This window comes from Halichoeres trimaculatus, unplaced genomic scaffold, assembly GCF_033239565.1.
Source record: "Halichoeres trimaculatus isolate MK-OKI-2021-1 unplaced genomic scaffold, fHalTri1.1 fHalTri1_scaffold_15, whole genome shotgun sequence".
Classification (NCBI taxonomy): domain Eukaryota; kingdom Metazoa; phylum Chordata; class Actinopteri; order Labriformes; family Labridae; genus Halichoeres; species Halichoeres trimaculatus.
In genome coordinates this window covers 20,876,003-20,896,237 of record NW_027437193.1, presented here as the reverse complement: position 1 = coordinate 20,896,237, position 20,235 = coordinate 20,876,003, and the positions used below count along the sequence as shown (strand labels likewise).

General features: G+C 40.7%; 1 protein-coding gene across 3 annotated transcripts; it reads right to left on the bottom strand.

The window, feature by feature from the left end:
* Positions 1–2,107: 2,107 nt before the first annotated feature.
* On the bottom strand, positions 2,108–20,088 carry gpbp1l1 (GC-rich promoter binding protein 1-like 1). Of its 3 annotated transcripts, none has more exons than XM_074689406.1 (12): positions 20,022–20,088; positions 17,022–18,340; positions 16,103–16,217; positions 11,208–11,337; positions 6,725–7,053; positions 6,349–6,424; positions 6,048–6,244; positions 5,810–5,953; positions 5,090–5,245; positions 4,652–4,776; positions 4,460–4,562; positions 2,108–2,346 (listed from the first exon to the last, which is right to left on the bottom strand). In XM_074689406.1, exons 3-12 carry the CDS (start codon positions 16,160–16,162, stop codon positions 2,176–2,178), a joined length of 1,491 nt encoding a protein of 496 aa, XP_074545507.1. In that variant the 5' UTR covers positions 16,163–16,217; positions 17,022–18,340; positions 20,022–20,088; the 3' UTR covers positions 2,108–2,175. The 3 variants fall into 3 exon arrangements, with proteins under 3 accessions (XP_074545507.1, XP_074545505.1, XP_074545506.1); XM_074689404.1 differs by having other exon boundaries at positions 19,878–20,063; XM_074689405.1 differs by lacking the exon at positions 20,022–20,088 and adding an exon at positions 19,694–19,824.
* Between the last annotated feature and the right edge of the window lie 147 nt (positions 20,089–20,235).

Sequence of the window (20,235 nt, the reverse complement as noted above, 5' to 3'; positions counted from 1 at the left end):
TATATTCTTAATCATTTTTTGTTTACAAAGTTAGAGAAGTCTGAAATTACCAAAACCTAATTCTCAGTCTTATATTAAGAAATAAAGAATGTTAAATTTTTAACTGAAAATTGTTTGATACATCTTCTCTTGTATTGGATGAAGCAAATGCCAGAAAACTTCCTACAGCTGGTGCAACATTATGTACCAAGCAGGGAGTCTCTGTTTGTGTTCAAAACTTTATTCAGTGCAACGATCAGTCAGACTAACTTGGAAGCCTGTTCGCATGTATTCACGGCGGACTGATGCTGTTTTCAAAGGTTCATGCATGGTTGCAGTGATAACCATCACATGGTTTAACATACCTTCACATAGCTGGAGTCAAAGGGTCATGTTATGTGAAGCAGAAAGCTTTGACCTGTTACTGAAAGAAAAACAGCAGAGCTGTTTGACTTACTTGTCATGATGAATAAAAAGGTTCCAAATCTATTAAAATAATAAAAACCATGACTGGAGTAATTCACAATTGTTAAACTTATAAGTCTCATCGCAATCTGAGCAGGACACAAGTGAGTAGTTAAATCTGCTTTTATAGTTTATGTAAGATGACACAGGAGCGAAACCTGAGCTCCTGTTATCACACCAAACTGCTGAGATGTGATGTAGATTTTTTTCTCTCTTTGTTTATCATGATCCCTGTGGTTGACAGATTTTTTTTTGAAAATCAACATTTAATCTGAAATACAGCGGAAGAACAGTGGGATTAAAGCTTTGCAGAGCTCCTTGCAGATGTGGTTTGTTCTTCGTCGGGGGTTTACCTACATATCTATCAGCCATAATGTTATGACCTGAAGAGGTGAAGTGTGAACTACTTAAGCTAAAGCAGCTTCTACTAGTGAGTGGAAAACAAGAGGCAGCAAGAGAAAAATTTATGTTTGAAGGTTTTTTTTTGTAAAAAGGGGGAAATTAGAAGAACAAAATGAGACTGTTAAGTCAGATCACATCAGCAAATGTGAGGTTGTTTGTGGCCTGCAGGGGGCAGTACAGTACATTTGACAGCCTATGGACGGTACCCACTGAAAGGGATCTTGCCAGTGAAAACCTGTCAACTGGGTGGCTTGAGTTGACTGATGTGTGAAACTTGTGAACCTGTAGCTCAAAAGTAAAGGGGTCTCAGAGCTCATAGAGAATCACTGTAGCTGTGTGTGGGGTCTTGTAACTCCAGGCCCGTCAGGGTTCTCCTGACACCCACAAAAGAACATGATCTGCAAATATCCCAGATCTCAACCAAACTGAGCATCTGCATGATGTGCTGGACAGCTGAGTCTGATCCAGAGAGACCCCACCACACAACTTCCAGGACTTACATGATCTGCTTGCAGGGTGTCAGCGCCACAAACCACAACACACCTTCAGAGGTCCAGTGGAGTCTCCTCAGATCAGGGCTGAAGTGATTCTGATTGGATGAGAGGGGGACCTGCACTGGGTGAGGCAGGTGATCTTAATGTTTTGTTACAGCTCCAACTTAGAGAAAACACCCAGTAGGTATATTAGCAAGAGTGGATTCATCTTGATAGAAATATTTTTCAGACATTTCTAAACTTTTTTATCACACATAAAAAGATCTTTCTAAACACATTTCAGCCTTTCAGCGGAAAATGATCTAATTTGAATGAAAATGATAAAGTGCTGACAACAGACAAAGTCTAAAAACACCACAGTAGGCAGATTCATATTGAAACATATCAGCTTGTCAGGAACCAATTTTATTAATATCATTAATAATGTGTCATCAGCATCATCAATGAAATGAGTTAGTCTGTTTAAAGCAGAATCAAGTGTGCATTCATTGCCCTTCTTTTCTTGATGAACACTTCAGTTCCACAAAGCGAGGAAGAAAAAAAGGAGGAGGAGGGATGTGAGGGGTCAGAGGGAGGTCAAAGAGGGCAGGGACTGCAGTGAAGGAGGACACGCAGGGAAAACGACGTCTGGCGGAGCAGGAATCTCCCCCTTCACTGGGATATGATTGGTTTTTCCCTTGTGCAAGAATGACAACAACAAAAAAATCAAAATAAAAAGAAAATTCAAAATGGTGCTCTAAAAACAAAGATGAGAGAGGAAGAGGGGATTGCTTGCTGTGATGTTGTGTTGGCTGTTGTTGTTGTTTGTTTATTTTTTTTGTTCCGTAAAGCCACGTTAGGATTTGATGCAGTCGTCATCGTCAGAGGTCTGGCTGCTGCTACTGGTTTCGGACTCGGAGCCCTCCTCGACGTTTGCCTCCGCCACACTCCTCCAGGGGGTGAAGTGGAGGGTGACACCCCGCGCCCTTGGAAGAACCCCGTTCCTCTGCATGCCGTTCCTCTTCAGCTGCTCAAAGAAAACAAATGACAAGAACATGAGCGAGAAATCCCAATCGGTACTGTCAAGGAATGAATAGCCTTTAAAACAATAGGCCTATTAATACACTTCACTGATCTCTAACCAAGTTACTAGCTAGATACAAACACACAGGTAAAATAAAATCTGTGGGGCACATTATGAGAAGCAACATTGTTCTGAGCTGTTTCTTGATTTTCAACTATTTTGACACAGTTGACCCTGGTGTATTAAAAAAGACTTGAGAATTACAAGACTCTCAGAAGAAGTTGTCTCTTGCTTTCACATGATCTTAGTCCATTAAGGTGTTCCTCAGGGCTTTGTATTAGGTCAACTTTCATTTACTACTTATGTAACTAATACAGGGCAGGATATATCCAGCAGTGATTTCTGGTTGGATAGCAACCCTTGCACAGGTTGTCAATAACTTGCAGAGCGCATCAGATGTTCAAAGTGCACCCTTTGATAAAATTAATTTTACATGCTAATAAGGCCAATGAATAAGGCAAATCTTAGTCTGCTGCCACAGTCTGTTTATTACACACATGGAAAAGTGCAGGACAATAGTTAAGCCGCGTTTCCACCAAGCAGTCCAGTTCAATTCAGTATGGTTTGGCACAATTTGGTACGGTTAAGCCTGATTATGCCAGATGCCGAAAGCTGCATCTGTTAAATAATAGCATGACACAGTGTACCCTGCTAATAAATCCAATGAAGAAGAAAAACGTGACATAGTAAACAAAGAGCAACAATGGAAGACATGCAGCATTTCGTCCTCTCTGTGATTGGAATGTGTCTCTTTGATACAAAGTGCAATCAAGCTTAGTTTCAGGGAAGTCTGTGAGCTGTCAGGAGAAATGCAGCCGCTGTCGCACAGTAAAAGACGATTCTTTCAACCAATCAGTGGTCTGCAGTGTGTTGCTCCACCATTTGTGATCGGAATGGTTTAGTCTGGCACCCCTATGGAAGGGTGCCAAAAAGTGGGACAGCTCGTCTCAGTTATCTGGGGATCTGTCCCGTGATAAGTCAGTGGAAACGCCGTAAAATGCGTGCCATGCTGAGATGAACCAAATTGAACCGCTTGCTGGAAACGGGGCTTTAGTGTGCTCCAAAATGAGGAAATGGTCTTGTTGGTTTTCTGCACCCTGGGCCTGGAACTTATTGAATTGAAAATTGGAAATTTAAAGAGCTAGTGTCACAGAACATTTTTAAAATCTGAAGTGAAACACCTTAAAGCAGGTTTTTTACAATGCTATTGTTTTGCTGGTTTGAAAATTTTATTCTATTTTAATTTTTTGCAGACTGTCTTGGTCAGGTCTCTCTTATAAATGAGATTTTTTTTCCTCAATAGGACTACCCTGGTTAAACAAAGTTAAAAACAATACAATGTAAAAAAAAATCATCAGCATGAAATATATAGACGTGTAACATCACATTTTATTACTTTCAGTGATGTGTGTGTGGTATGAATACAAAAAATGTACTTACATGTATGAAGGTAGGTGTGTGTGTGTGCGTGTGTGTACTGTACATATTTGTAAGTTTGTGTATGTGGGTGTATATCTATATATATTTTGTATATCTATATGTATATATTAGCAGGCATACATAGGTGTAGAAAAGTGTATATACTTGAGATATAACAAACTAATTTAAATAATTATAACCGCTACTCATATTTATGCAGTACCTCCTTGTTAGTGAAATTATTCATCTCAGGGGGTTATTACCGTCAATACATTTAATCTATTTAATCCAGTATTACTATATAATGACGGTATTTAATTGTTCATTGCATGTTATAGGACTTATTAATTTCAGTATGTCATATTTTTTAAATCAATATGTTTTAGATCTTTCTGATCCTTTTGGAAAATGAAGAAGTTACATAAGTGTTTTCACAGTTTTGTTTATTTTATTGTTTGCAGAACTGCAAAGTTTTCTATGTGCTGACTTTTTGTTTGTCTGTAGGATCTTTGTGATTATTCTCATTAATTATTTTACATTCTGAATTTAAGAGTGCAAAAAGTGTAACTTTTATAACATTACTGTTTCCCTACTTCTTCAAAATCTGGCTGTCTTTTTCATAACATTCCTGTCTCACCTGTTCAGTTTTAGTTTGGAACTCCCTCAGCTCGTCCTCTGTCAGAGGCAGGAAGTTGTCATCATTTTCTGGGTACTCCTGCCAGCCCATGGCCTTCAGCAACCTGGAAAAGCAACAGTACTCCTGCTTAGCCCACTGTGTGTGTGAGTAAGTAAGAAAACGTGTGTGTTGTCTATAAGGATGTGTTGGTACCGGTGCTCTGCCTCCAGGGAGCTGGACAGGTGTTCGGTATCTGAGTCACTGAGGGAGTAGGACAGACCGTTCTCGTGACAGACCTCCTCGCTGTAAGCTTTGGGCTCTGGGGTGCTGCTTTCACCCTGAGACAACACACAGCAAGAAGAACAGCTTTAAAATATATCGCTTTCCTCTAACAGTTAATCTGTCAAACAATCAACATGAATCAACTCAGATTTCTAGGTCACCTCACGCCATGTCTCTGCTGGTGTGTGGACTGACATGCTTGTTTCCAGCAGTTTATTTTAAACTATCTCTGTTATTAGTTCATTATAATAGCTGAATTACACAGCTTCTCTTTGTTTTTGCATTTTCCTGGAAGTGATGCTGTAAGCTATTTAAAAATCTGACTGAACTTAGCCTTTAGGTGTTAGATGTCGACGTGCAGCGGCCTACCTCTCCTGATGTTCCTGGGCTGCTGCTTGTTGTCAGCTCCCCGGTCCCCTCGTCCTTCAGAGCCCGCAGGAACTCGCTCTTGCGATCTGGACCACGGCGCATCAGCTTCAGCCTCGACGGGGCAATGTCTATGGGAGGAGTCGTGCTAGAAGGGTGCTGCAGGAGAGACAGGTAGGAGAAGGAGAAGAAGAGACTTACTAGAAGTCTTTTTCTAAACGCGTCTATCTAATATCTCTCAAATTTTTCAACACAAGTTAACAGATCTGGTGTCGTTACTTCTTGGGCATGGAGGTGGAACAAAGTCTAAGCAAAAAACTCTGTTTTAGGAAGACTGTTGGGATCAAATGTCAGTATTTCCACCCTAGATTACAGCATTTTAATACACCAGGGAGAGCAGAGAGCACACGTTCTGCTGCAAAGGAAAACTTCATGAGCTTATGTGAGCAAGTCTCTCACTCTGCGACCACACTGACACATAATTACTATGTTTAGATAAAACCTGTGATTTACTTCCACCGGGAGAGGCTCTCTACACACTTGGCTATGAGAACTGAGTCTAGCTCAGACTGCTTCAACGGTTCGCTTGCTCTGCAGTTTTCCACGTCAGACGAAAGCTGAGTGAACTATATTTGAGAAAACATATTCCTGTCTGGTTAAGAAGATCCCTAAATGCCTGTTTTGATCCTAAACACGAAGTGATGTCGTTGTCTCCATCCTCACCTCTTTCGGGGTGTTGTGCTGTGGTGCACTGGTGGGGGTGCTGGGTTTGGCTGCAGAGACTGGGCTGGTGAAGACTGAATCTCGGCCCGGCATGTGAAGACCAGGCTTAGTGATCTCTCTACCACCGGATTTCCACTGGGTGCTCTGCAGGAGAGGACGCACAGAGTGTAAAAGCTTGTTTCCTGTCTGATAATAATAATAATAATAAAATGGTTTGAGGTGTCAGAGTGTGTCGTACTTTGGTGGGGGCCACAGCAGGCTTTGGGACCAGGTTCTTGTAGACGCTGGAGCCTGTGATAGGAGCTTTGCTGCCGTTGGTGGGCAAGGCGCCAGCAGTAGTGAACCCCGCAGAGAAGGCTGTGCTGGGGTCCTCCTTGGAAACCTTTTTGATCACCAGCATTTTGGACACCATCTGTTTGCCACTCGGAGGGTTTTCTGCAAAAATAATGAGCGAGAAAAAGCAGAGGATGAGAAACCATTTCACCAGGCCCAGATTTCTACCTGAGGATTTTAGTCCGGTCTACACTATGAGCTCTCACCCCACACTCCAGCATGTGGAGCCACTGCCCGCATCTGAGTCCCCGGCTTTCCAGTTGTTTCAGGGTTGAGGGAAGGCTTGGAAGAGAAACAGAAATAAAAACATTTAGCCTTCAAAATTCTTGTTTTTCAAGTTAAAAGATCCAAAAGTCTGGGTCTAGAGTTCTGCTGATGGGTAGTTGGTGGGAAACTGTTGTGTTGCAGGATGAACATTTCTGACACAAATTAATGATGCAAACCTCACTAAAATAGGCTTAAATATCTAATAACTGGCACTATGTATGCAAATCAGTGTAGTTTTTTTAAATAAAGAATCTACTCTTTCTCAACAGTTGCTTGCTAACTCTCACTTATGTTTAAGCTGAGAACTGTACTCACAAAGTCCTCCTCCACAAACTTGAGCTTGTCGTCCTTGCCGTCCTTGCGTTCCTCGTTGGGGAACTTGTCCTGGTACGAGGTGCCCTTGCGGGGATGAAAGTTGCCGTTGCGCTGTCGGTGCCCCACCTGCCTGTCCCTGTCGCCACCTACCCGTTTGGGGTGGCGTCCCTGGTGGTGGTGGCCATCCTGGGCTCCCCGTGGAGCTCCGTGCCAACTGGGTGTTTCCTTCCAACAGGAGCCCCCCGCCAGCCCACCGTGTCCTCCTTTGGCCACCCCCGAGTCCACTGAGTCATGTCTCAGAAGCAGAGAGGGCTGCTGCCAGCCGTCACCTGGAGGAAAACAAAGGTGAAGACTATATCAGAGAGGAGTCATCTAGAATAAAGAAGACAGACTTGACAAATTCATCTGAAGTCCTCTGGGTTTCAGATCAATCTATTTACCCAGCTATCAATCAATGAAGAGATACCAGGTGTAAGAATCTTTCACTGACTGTAGTCTGGGTTTCTGTTTGGCCTCAGAGACACTGCTCTCCTCTTCAAGGAGTGAAGCTCCTCTTATCTTTTGTGACGTAGTCTGTCTGGTTTGTTCAAGGGAGTGAATCTGCCTTGTTTTATGTCAGAGCAGAACTGAATTTGAAGTGGCACATACTGAAGCCAATGTTTTCTAGACACATAAATGTTTTTTGTTGTGATTTGAGCTAAATAAACTTTTCATGAAAACTTTTCATTTGGAATCCAGAATTGCTGCCTTTTCATATTTCTTGAACACTTTAGGAACATAAGCCAGGAACTAGGGATGCACGATATCATCGGCACAATATCGGTATCCACTGATAAAAGCTTAAAAACACGTTTATCGGTATCGGCAGATATGATCATTTCTGCCGATAGACACAGCCGATAAGGTGCTATTCAGTTAGGATTATTTTTATTTTCCATCTGAAAAATAAGCTCCTTAAATAAAATGTAGCACTTCATTTATTTGCACTGCAGAGCTCTGTGTCTGTCACCAGGTTGTTACAGTAGCTCTAAAATAATCAAATGCAACTTGGTTTTGTTTAAAAATGCATTGTACATTTAAATTTCATATGATCTAAAGAAATTATTTTTCTATATTTCAATACTGAATGTCTTGAGTTTGAAAAAATAATACATTTCTTATTTATGGTAAAATGAAATGTTTTTTGTCTTGTTTTATGTGTGTTTCTTAAACAAATAAGACCGTCACAATAAGAGTAACATATAAATTCCAGTACAGGACAGACTACGCTTTCTTTACAGTGAAAAAAAAAAAAAAAACTTGTGATTATTGGTATCAGTATCGGCCAAAAGGGGTTTCGATATATCGGCATATCGGATATCGTCAAAAATCCAATATCGTGCATCCCTACCAGGAACCTGAATAAGAATTCTCATCAGGGAAACACAACCTTCAACCTGAAACTTTGTAAGCTCCTAAAATAAATAACACATGAAAACAGCGTCTAAACCATCACAAAGCAGACGACAGAAACAAGTTTGTTCTAGTTCTGTTTTTCAACATGAAAAACAGAATGTGGAGACAGGTGAATCTGCCCCTGCTTTCTAAAATTCACCGTTAGAGAGATGAAGTCAAAGGACAAGACACCTCACGGACTGCAGAATTAAACAGATAGAAGACTTGTCGAAGTGCTCTAACCTGAGATTATCTCTTTGTCTGCACCTGAATGTACTCCAGCTGATCACTTGGATGAGACCACTCATACAGAAGAGCAGCAAAACCCAGAGACACACAAACAATAAGCATCCCTCTTAGTTTAAGAAGGACTAAGAAGAAAAGAATCAGCTCTGTTAAACTTGCAGAACATACTCTTAGCGTGCCTTAAGAACAACACCTTTGGCTTCACTGATGAAATTTGCAGGTGACCTCACTAATGTCCTTGTGTGCTACAACAACCTGAACAGTCCCACTGGAGATTTGCTCTGCTGAACACAACAAATAGTCATTACAATCACTTGACCGGACTGGCTGTGTGACTCACGCCTTGCATTCATCCTCTCCTCACAGTGATTGAAGAGTTATTTCATTGAGACCGGTCCAATCCAGATACTTGACGAGAATCTATTTGGTATCTTCAAATCAAACTCTTCAGTGACTACATTATAAATCAACATGCATCATTTGTAACACTATCTAAACTTCTATAGTCTGCCTACATGTTTCCTGCAGGCGTAGTTAGCTTATCAGATAACAAATTAACTGATTAGTTAATCATTCAACCCTTGTTCCTTTGTTCCATCCAGAAGCTAAAGGATTGTTTATCAAAACAATTTGCTTGTACAGCATCAAAGGTTTTATAACCAACCATACCCTCAGGTGTTAATACAACACTGCAGATCACAAAGGATTGATGTGGTTCACTGTGAGTATAAAAGAGTGATGTTAATGTCCATGTCCACACCTTTGTCAGAAGGAGTATGATTGACCAGTCTGCAGAAGAGATGTTGGGATTGGCTTAGAATACTAAACCTCAAAAACGTAGGGTTAGTGGGGACAGAAAGTAAATCTAAAAAAAGATGCAGGGATAGGCTTAAAAATGCTAGGTTTAAAAAAAATGTAGGATGGGCTAAAACTGCTAAATCTAGAAAGAGTGCAGAGACCGGCTGAAAATTATAAATCTAGAAGAAAAAAATGCATGAATAGGCCAATTAGTCTCAATTCATAAAAAGATGCAGGGATAGGCAAATAATGCTAAATCTAGAAAGAGATGCAGGGATATGAAACAGAGGGTGAAAAAAGTTTACAAAAGATGCAGGTCAAAAATAAAACTGAATCTAGAAGAATATTGTAAAGATGGGCTTGGAAATTACCAATCTACAGAGAAGAAAATTGGGAAATGGGAATTGTTTCTTGTGGTGGTTTCCCAGCTCTCTGTCCCCTATACAGATTAAAGTGGTCTGTGTGTGTGTGAATACGTGCATGTGTTTTTGCGTCTGTCAACACATTGGGACAATGTACAAATGACACCCCATCATGTAAATTAGATGAATAACATAAGGCAAACACTGGAGATTTGTTGTATTTTTTGGACCCCACACACCACATCTTGACTGATTCACATCATTTTCAGGCTCACTAAACCAATTCCTCTATTCTTCAAAGAGGAGCAGTATTTTCCCTACTACTGTATAGGGGGGGCTGCCCACCCCTCCAACAGAGACACCTGCCCCTTCCCTGGAAGTCGAGTTAATGTAGCGCCAGATCACAGTAGAAGTGATTCAGAGATACTCTTTTTTAATTTAACAGATTAAATAGCCTTATGTTATTTATCTAATGTACATGGCGGGATGTCATTTGTACATTGCCACGTTCACATTTCTCTGCACATGGCAAAGTTCCACTTCAACAAGTTCACAGAAACACAAACGTGCACATTTACATGCACACACAGACAAGCTCATTCTGTATAGAGGACAGAGAGATGGAAAAACCACCACAAGAAACAATTCCCAGTGCTCTCTATGTGGAGATGCAACACTTGCGCACCCCCGACAACGTCACCACCTCCCATTGCTGTAAACCTAGGTGAAACACTGAGGAGGATATCAATTCCCCAATCAAATAGAAAACTTTCATTAAAGATAAATTGGGAGGTGTTGGTCAATAGGATCTGAGAAACTTCCATTTCATTTTTTATCCAACAACAAGAACTGAGCCAAACCATGTCAGCAAAAAACTTCTTCGGTAAACAAGTAAACCTTAATTTAGTAATCTGTGTCTAACTTATCGCTGGTCTGCATGACATTAAATGTAAACATAAAGGGTACTAAATCTCCTCTAAACCATTAAACCAATAGTTGACACAAGGAGAAAAGTCTGTGTCAGACATTTCACCTCAAGGTTAATCATGATGAAGCTTTTGAAATTCTCTTTCTATTCAGTCACTTATTGAAACACTATGACCAAACAACAAATCCAGCAGCTGTGGTGTTTACAGGTCAGTCACTGGTCCGTCTGATCCTTTCATTGGAGACTGAGATCGGGTGACTTACCTGTGCGTTTACCTGCTTGCACTGTGCCCATGAACTCACTCTCATAACACATGAGCAAGCAAGTTTGAGCAACAAGTCAAAACTAGCAACAAGCTAAAAATAGCAAGCTCATTGCCAAAGAGCTGGAGAAAAAGTCAGAATCTGGCTTACTCCTGCAGGTCCCACTCAAGCTGCCAAGCACAGCTTCAATAAACCAACACAGGGTTTATAAAAAGATGAATTTAAAGCTTCTGCACACCCACACTGATTCCTCCTGATTAGACTGCTTCTCTGGACTGTGTTTGCTTGCACAAACTGCACTTGACTGACAACTAACCCGTACTTCTCTTGGTTTTAGTCGTGCATGTAGGTGGAGACAACTTCAGCTGTTTACATAAAGTTTGTTGACAGTTTTCTACATTCTGAGTCCCCAGAAGTTTAGCAGTGAGGTGGGAGTTGTTGCGGGGGTTTACCTGCTGGAGCGCGCAGGGAGCCGTTGTTGAAGAAGCCATCGGAGGAGTTGTGGCGGCGGCGGCTCACAGCGGTTCTGCCGTCTCTGTGGAGGTGGGGCTCACCTTGTTTCTCAAGGTTGGCAGCAGGGGACTGGAGGAGGACAGAGAGGAGAACTGTGACTTTAGGATGGTGGAGGTACAACTGACTGCAATATCACCAACACCAAAGACAAGACAACTACAAGAAAAACAGACATGACCTTTAGACCTTTGATGAAATATTTCTTCTACGTCAACACTTATCATGAGAAATCCTCTCTATATTTGGAGTTCTTTGATTCATCGGAAACCCAAAATAGCTCCTAGTGAATCTGTCTTAAAGGGAAGCTATTTTTGGGGAATAAAAGTACAAAGGGATGGTGAAAGAATAAAAATGTGATGAGCTGTAGGATAGAAGCATGAGGAAACAGAAGCTAATGAGACAAAAATAGAAAACTGTGAAGCTCTGCGTTTAAGACACAGCTTTACATTTAACCACACTGACTGAAATGTGACGACCTCGCTACCTCGTCAACAGCTGAGATTCAAAGATCAGACTTGATGTTGTTCTCAGTAGGGATGCACCGTAATGAAAATTTTGGCCAATACCGATATTGTTAAAAAAAAAACATAAAAGAAGAGATTCGTGTCCTCTTTGGTAGTTTTTGGTGTTTACATGATCATAAAAAACAATATAATTTAGGTCTTGATAGATTGTTCAAGATGCTCTGAAAATGCCAGCAGCTAATGAGTAAATATCAGCTGATACCGATAACATATTGGTCGATACCGATATGTTAAAAAAATGACCAAAATTGGCCAGTACCGATATAGATACGGATATATTTTCCTCTGAAAAGCAATATCCAATACTTTTCAGGACTTCCCAGACAAAATGCAGCATAAAAATGAGAAAGGTATAACTCTATAACGGCTCTATATGCTGTCTGCTCCCTGAGGACAGATGACTTTAAGTAGAAGTCATGTGTCAGCAGCAGGACGGTGACTGTGCGTGTATTCCTCCATCTCGACTCTACATTTCACAGACAGACCACTTAACTTCCTGACTCACAGATTACACTGAGCTGTGGATACATTCCCAGCCCTACACGGTCTGAAAGACGGGAGGAAAATCAATCCCATTCTCACCTAACGTCTACACCTCTCTGTTCACAGCCCTTCATTCTTCCAGGAGGCAGTGGTATGGATGTCTTTGAATGGTTTGGATCTCTATATTTATGCTTTCACAGATTGTTTAATCTGAACCTAATGTGGCAGATCCACGAGTTTTCAGATCTCTAAATTGCAGCCACATCCCAAAATATCCCCTGTAATTAAAATAACTCTGGTGTTGCCTCTGTGAGTTGCGCTTTGTCAGTCTTAAGACGACTTCAGAACAGGTCGTGATATTTACACAGCTTGCAGCTACAGAAAGATTTTACTCCTGTTAAAAGGAAAAATATCTTTTAGTATTTCAAACAATACTTGGTTAATATCCTTCTAGAAATCAAGAGAGCGATACAAGAGCCAGCTCGGCTAGTCAGAAAATAAAGCCTTTCAGCGTTGCTTCCCAAACAAGCATGTGCAGCAGGGATAACACAACAGACAAGATGAGCAGCCTTTAATAAATCCTCACTTGGCTGAAATATTTTGAGATGTAAGAAATTCATTTCATGTGACAACAGTAATATTGCTTCATGCTTCATGAAAACAACGGAGAAAACTCTCATATCAGACATTCTACCTAAGTTAAATCAGATTTTTATGTAATATTAGAGTCACAGGTTCAATTTTCCAGACAAACCAAGGTTTAGACATTGTCAGCTGGATGATCTGGATCATACTTTAACATCCGTCAGAAATTATTGTGACCTTGTCTTGTATTGTTTTGCACACCAATCCATTTATGGTGGAGTTATAGACACATATGGTGAAAACTCACCTTATCTCACAATGATACAGAATCTTTTGAGAAAAGTCCTGGATCCAGACGGTGATCTGGATGGCCACCAAAATTTGATGAATTTTTTCTTATCTCATTTTTAACATTTCCTGAAAATTTCATCAAGATCTACTCGTTACTTTTTGAGTTGTGTTGTTCACAGACAAACAAACAGACAAACTTTCCCTAAAACATAACCTCCTTGGCGGAGGTAACAACAGAGCAATAGTTAAAATTTCAAATATTTTTAAGTTTAGTAAAGACAGATTCTGCTGGCTTGCCACAAAAATGTTCAAACTTAACAACTGAGTGATAACCAAACTCAATAAGATTTACTGTACTATTCCATTACAAATGACGGACACTACATGGATAAAAAAGAGCAGAGCAGATTTAGATCTCTTGTCCATTAAAACGTCATCAAGTCACTGTCAAAAAAACTGCACTGCCTCCGTGCTTTCATCTTGATTAAACATTTATAAACATGATTTAATGACGGACATTAAAACTAGCTGTTTTAGTGGAGTGCTGGAGTGTTGGCCAGCTGGCTAGCTTTAACATCAATGCATAAATTTAATCCATAGTCACTTAACAGCTGAAAAAAACAGGAAAGGTTTTGTTTACACCTGGCATTAACAGCCACCCTGAATGATTGGATCATAAGCCATCACCACAGGTGTGTATTCTATGTTGGTGATTGTCTTCATAAACCACAATGTGCAGGCGTTGCCATCACCAGTTTTCTGAAGAAGCTCACAGCGACAACCACGTCTCTTCTAACTTCACTAATAAAAGTACTGAACTTCACCTCCTCTCGCTCAGTCACACACTCAGAGGGACAAATAAAAGAGGGACGGTTATCTTTCCCCTTCCTGTATTGATCTGGGGTGGAGGTAATTCAAGGGAAGCAGGAAGGGCAAGTCACAACACGTCATTGTAATGATTATTGTAAAGGTGATGATTAGTTTTCATCAATCCATAGAAACACAGGGTCCGCCGTGGGGATGGTTGGACCAGATCACAGTCCAACTGTGACCTGTTTCAGTACTAAACAGAATAGATCTTAAAACAAGAAAAGCACTCAGAGAGCGCAGACCTCCACCAAGCATATTGTGATTGTCACACAACACTTTAGTCCTACTTTAATGTTATACTTCCTTTCAGCAGACTGTCTGCTACATTTTGGTGTAAGCTGCAGGTTTGTACGATAATTTTTTTCCTGACAGTGTTGAAAATGATGATGACCGAGTACATATTTCATATTCTGGATCTTAGGATCCAGAATATTGCCAGGAGCTGGATTGTACTTTTACATCTGTCAGAAATGATGGTGACCTTGACTTGTATTGTTTTGCAAAGCAATCCAACCATTTATCATTGAGTTATAAACACATATGGTGAAACCAGCCCTATATCACAATGATAAAGAATCCTTTAAGAAAATCCTGGATCCAGACGGTGATCAGGATCACCTTCAAAATTTAATCACTTCTTCCTTATCCCATTTTGATCATTTCCTTAAATTTCATCAAGATCCGTTTGTAACTTTATGAGTTATGTTGTTCACAGACCAAGTCTTTCAAAAAAAGCACCTCATCGGCGGAGGTAACCAGGTTCAAACATGGACCTAAAAAGAGGCAACACAGATTTTCATCCAGCATCATGTATATAACATTTGAACAGTCTAGCGTAGGTATTGCTTCTAAAGACCATTATTCATCAACTCCTAATTTAAGATTTTTTTCTCTATTGCTTTTTCTTTTAACATTATATTTTCCTCCGTCCAACATTATTCATGTGCTGCAAATCCACAGGAAACCCAGAGGTGTACAAACACAGTGCACAGTTGGCTCATGAAAACAGTTTCCACAGACACATTTTCTGAGTTTGAGAGAAGCTTAAAGTAAAAAACACAGACTCAGAAGTAGCTGATGTACAGATCCTGGCCTGTCACATTTGCCAGTCTGAAAAATTTCTATGTACAAAGTTTCCACCACTCAGTCAGCTTTAGATTCAAAGACGGGTTACGTCCTGGAAGAAGTTCTTCACCTCTGTGTCGTTTTTGGTTGGCATTGTGTATCGAGAGCTAACGAAGAGTCGGCTTGTTAGCATTGGAGCAGATTTCAAATGCTTGATGGCTGAATGTAATATGAGATCTCACATTGTTTACTGTTACCTCACAGATTTCTTTTAAAGAACATGCTCTAGCAAATTCTTAACTACCAGTTACCTGAGACTCGATTAACTGTTAATATTCCTTGTTTATAAGATTTAAGATGGGGGATTGTGACACTGTTCATACATGAGAGAATCGCACGTTTCTACTTCTGCATTGACTCTGAGAAGTTTGTCTCATCTGTAGTTTCGTTCAAGATGGTGACACTTTTGTAGCTGTTATTTCCCCAAAAGAAGAGATTTGTTCAGATTTGCAAATAACCTTAAGTATCAAACCTAAGAGCTCAGATTTTATCTGTCTGATCAGCATAAATGATTCTGAATTGTCTCTTTCCTCTCATCCAGGGGCTTGCTCTTCATTTTATTTTGATATCTCCATTAACCGCCTAATAGAATCGAAAGCATACGCAAACCATTTTTTGGATATAACCACAGTGAAAGTATTGTGAAAACAAAATATGTGTCTGAAATAGACAAACTTCAGAAACATAATGATACATCTCTGAACAGCTTATAAAACACAATAATGGATCCCAACTGGGGTTTTATCCTTAAAATATTGTCTTTGAGTCTTTGCTAAAGCATGTACTGACTGCACCGTCAGTCCCTGAGGCAACACACACACACACACGGACAAAAGTGCAACTGCCCTGATACATACCGTATTTCAAGCTCTCCCCTTATTAATCCTAATTTCCAGCACGCTCATCAACCCACACTCAGAGTTATGATGCATACCCACACACCCACCCACACATACCTTGGCAGGCTGGGGCGTGGAGAAGTTAAGCCAGGCAGGGACAAAGTCATGCTGCGCCATTTAGGTCCAGTGTTTCCGGTCAGTGGATCGAGGCATCAAACCTCATGGCCAGGATCTAGCAAGAGACACAGACACGAGAGGGGAGCTGTTAAAACCTCAGATACTACAATTTAACATCATACACTCCTGACATTTCTTCTGATTCCTTTTTTTGAAAATGTATATTCAACTCAATACAGTCTCTGCAAACTCTTTTGTCTTCCTGCAATCATTTTGAAATTCCCAGAAAGGAGCCAGAAAGGATTCCTATTCTTAGCAGAAAACAACAAAGCTTGGCTCACTGCAGCTGATAACTGGGTGACAGCCTGGATGCAAAACATCTTTTGCACATATTGCAAGCATTATTTTCAAGACGTGTGTGTGATTGAGCGTGTGTGTGTGTGTGTGTGTGTGCGCGACTCTTCTAAAGCTTGATTTATCTTATTATATGGACGAGGTGGTAAATGAACACAAGCTGCTATCACTTACAGTAATGGACCAGACAAAAGCAATTAAGTTAATGGCTATTAATTACAAACTGAACTTGTGTTACAGAGGATGAGGTGCAGTGTGTGGGCTCCGTACCATTAAAGATATTCTGAATGATGCAGCTTGTTCAAGAAAATCATGCAGCCTCATCAGCAAGTGGCTGTCTAATAAGAGTACCAACTTCAGACCTCATCAAAGAGTCGATGCTTTCAATCCTTCTAGCAGCTTAAACGTTTCATTTGCTCCTCAGTTTTCACAATAATCACATGATAAACACTGATGGTTAAAATCTGCTCATCGAAATTTTCCATGCATAACTGTTTTAGAGATCCCCCACAGAGAGCACAGGTACATGTTTGTGACTGAGAGTTTAGTGCAACTTCATCATTACCCCAGAGTCTGTGGCTCTGAAGTCCTCTGCCTCCTCTCTCAGTCCGGCTCGGCTCGCTTCCTCAGGCCTGTTGGCACTGATCAGAGACGGTGTGCACGGACAGACGGGGAGCAGCACACCCACAACCCCCTCTTCACCTCCGCCAGGACAGCACAGCCCTTTTCCACAGAGGCAGATCCCTTCGTCCAGGGTGGAACACTGGGAGATGGGTCAAAAGGTTCCCGGAATGATCTGGAATGGCAATCCAGAAAAACTGGCCGAGCAGGAAGTAGATTTTTTGCCAGCAGAAGTGTAGAGGTCTATGAGGGGGACGATTATCCTCCTTGAACCAGATTCTGAAGCAGCTTGTGTGTCGGTCACGTCTCTGATGAATTCCGAGTGCTGCAGTTTCCAGCCTGGGTAGATTGAATCCTTCACAAGTTTATCTGGACCATTTGCTCTTTTGTCAAGAGCAAGACTCAAAATCTGATTGGACTTGATGCTGATTGGCAAATGAACTTGTGTGGGATTGAATGGATCTTATTATTTAACGCAAGGAAGCAGTCTGGAGCAATAGTTGTGTTTCCTGGGATCAAACAGCAGTTTGTGTAGCAGTTCCACTTTGACAACAGATGGAAGGGGAGAGACACAGGTGTTGTCCTGCCACACAGCGTGCCAGTTTGCTTTTACGTCAAACCTTTTACCGAATCATTTTAAGATCAACTGTAGCGCATGCAGAAAAAAAATGAGTTCAGAGACAGTCTTTTAACGGCGATAGAGGTCTCTGGAAACCACAGCTCACCTCATTAAACTGACCAAGAAGACTGTCTGGGACTGGAAAAAAATAATGCTCAAAGGTTCAAAGTCACATGACAATAAAGAAAGTGAAACTCTAGGTTACATTGCCATCATTTTCAGTTTGGGTTAGTGAAACAGGGAAGCTGCTGTGGGATGCATTATAAAGCCGTCTGTATGTGAATAAGTGATGGTATCACATTTGTAAGATGCCAATTTAATTATCTGCAATTTGGAGGCAGATTTACTGTAGTGCTCTGGTTTCATAGATATGCAAGCTCAAACACTAAACAAAAATCTCCCATATGTCAAAAGGTCATCGCATCATGTGATCCAAAAATTTTAATCAGATATCCTCACGATGTCCTCACGATTTTCCCTTGTAGAAAAAGCACGCTGAAAAATACCACGAGTCCACAAAGTGTAATGGGTCTGTCCCTTCCTCGAGTTCTTGACCGAGTTTTTCTTCCTTCACACAGGAACTTTGTGTTCAGCTCGCTTTCTCTCTGAGTGTTCACAAGGATCCACACAGGAACAGACTGGACCTGCAGTAAACAGACACAGCATTAGTGCTTCTTACAAAGCTTCAGGTTCAAAACTACACACATGCCTGAGCTGATATGGATTTTTTGTTACAATACTACTACAAAGAATCCAATATTACAAAAAGAAGTCAAACTGTTGGTATAGCTACATGGTTTAGATGATATTGAATAATACTGTAATGTACTTCTATGATAAACGTAAAACCAAAGAACTGAAAATACATCAGAAAAGAACACCTCTGTTTAGCATATTCAAATGTAACAGCAACACAAACTCACAGATTGAGTTGATTTAATGCATGTCTAAAAGTTTTATCACCAAGATGTAATACTGGAAAACTATTTTAAGATGCCTACAGATATTTAACTGTACATTATATATATATATTTTAGTAAAGGCACTCCTTCTGGACTCAGCACCTTTAATAAACCCCAAAAAGCTTCTAGAGGAAGACAACCAATGTCTTGAAAGAGTCTGTCTGTCACTTCAAATACATTTTAGGATGTATCAGTGAATAACCATGACTCAGTGATCTAGGAGTCACTTCATGCCTAAAGTAGTTTCTTTGATAAAATTGTGTCGGCTTTGGTAAGTGAAATATTTATGACAGTATAAAAATAACCTGGACGCTTTCTTCCTCAGCACCCTGCATCTACAAAGGCCTGCTACCGTAAGTAAAAATGCAGGTTGAAATTACCACAAGGGATTTGGAGGGTCTGCACATGACTTTAACATACTGCTCTGGCCCTTAAATGAAACTATTCTGTATATGCACAAACTCACTGCCAACATCGTCTTGATAACGTATTCCCACTGAACTATTACATAACACATCAACATCAATGAGTTTACCACGGACACGGGACACAATCGGAAGTGCAGATATTTGCGCTACGGCGGAACGTCCCACAAAAACATATAAACAACGCACTAAAATTGAAATGAAGCAAATTATCCACTTTTACACTATCACGTACTGTGGAGAATCATCAAGCTCTGCAGCAGAACAACACAACACAGTTACGATACATGCACGTTTCACCATGCTAACTAGCTGAGCCATGTTATGGATTAACTTTAGCTGCAACGATATAACTGATCACATACAGCAGCTGTGGTGCTGGCTAACTTATCGGTGTTAATAGATAAGTAAAAATGTTATCAGATCTGACCTAACTCTACAGCTATGTAACTCTGATTAGTTCACTAAGGTTAACATTAGCATAGCAACTGTTAGCTGGCAGCTATCGTTGCCCAGGCTCTCAGCGAGTCCATGAAAACTGTTAGGTAGTTCCTACTAATTACTGCAGTTAAGGAGTTTAGCAGAGTAATATCGTGGCCTATATACTTACGGTGTGTCAACCTATGTTTTTGAGCAGCTGTCACGAACATACAGTAAAGGTAAACAGACCTGGCTTCGTTGGAACACACAGTTTCAAAATGGCTACCTTAGCAGCGGCAGCACACATTCATCAGCCTGCTAACAGCTATCGAGCTAACTCTGAGTGTTTCATGACGAAACAGTGCAGCCGTTACCTTCTCCTGCGCCACACAGACTCCTCACAGGATAACAAAATTTATGTTTGATCTCCACTCGTGTGCGAAATTCCACTTTTTCGCCACTATCCACTTCTTTTATATTACGCTATTTGTGTTTGTTTGGGTTTTCGTAGCGCTTACCACTGGCGCTGCCACTGAGGGATTCGAACAGCCTTTATGAAGTTGTGTTCAAGAGCGACAGTGATTATGCAACACAATGAGTTTCAATGGTGTTTTAAAAGTTTCGCCTCTCTAAATAGCTTGATTCTAGGACACAATTGCTTGCTTTTAGGAAACAACAATTTTATACAATAATTAACAAACTACGGATACAACGCGCATGTTCCTGGAAACT

Coding starts and splice junctions, on each gene's coding strand:
- gpbp1l1 (XM_074689406.1), bottom strand. CDS start 16,162: ATGGCGCAGCATGACTTTGTCCCTGCCTGGCTTAACTTCTCCACGCCC. Junction 6,245..6,348: donor TCCACATGCTGGAGTGTGGG/GTGAGAGCTCAT, acceptor TTATTTTTGCAG/AAAACCCTCCGAGTGGCAAA. Junction 5,954..6,047: donor CTGCTGTGGCCCCCACCAAA/GTACGACACACT, acceptor CCTCTCCTGCAG/AGCACCCAGTGGAAATCCGG.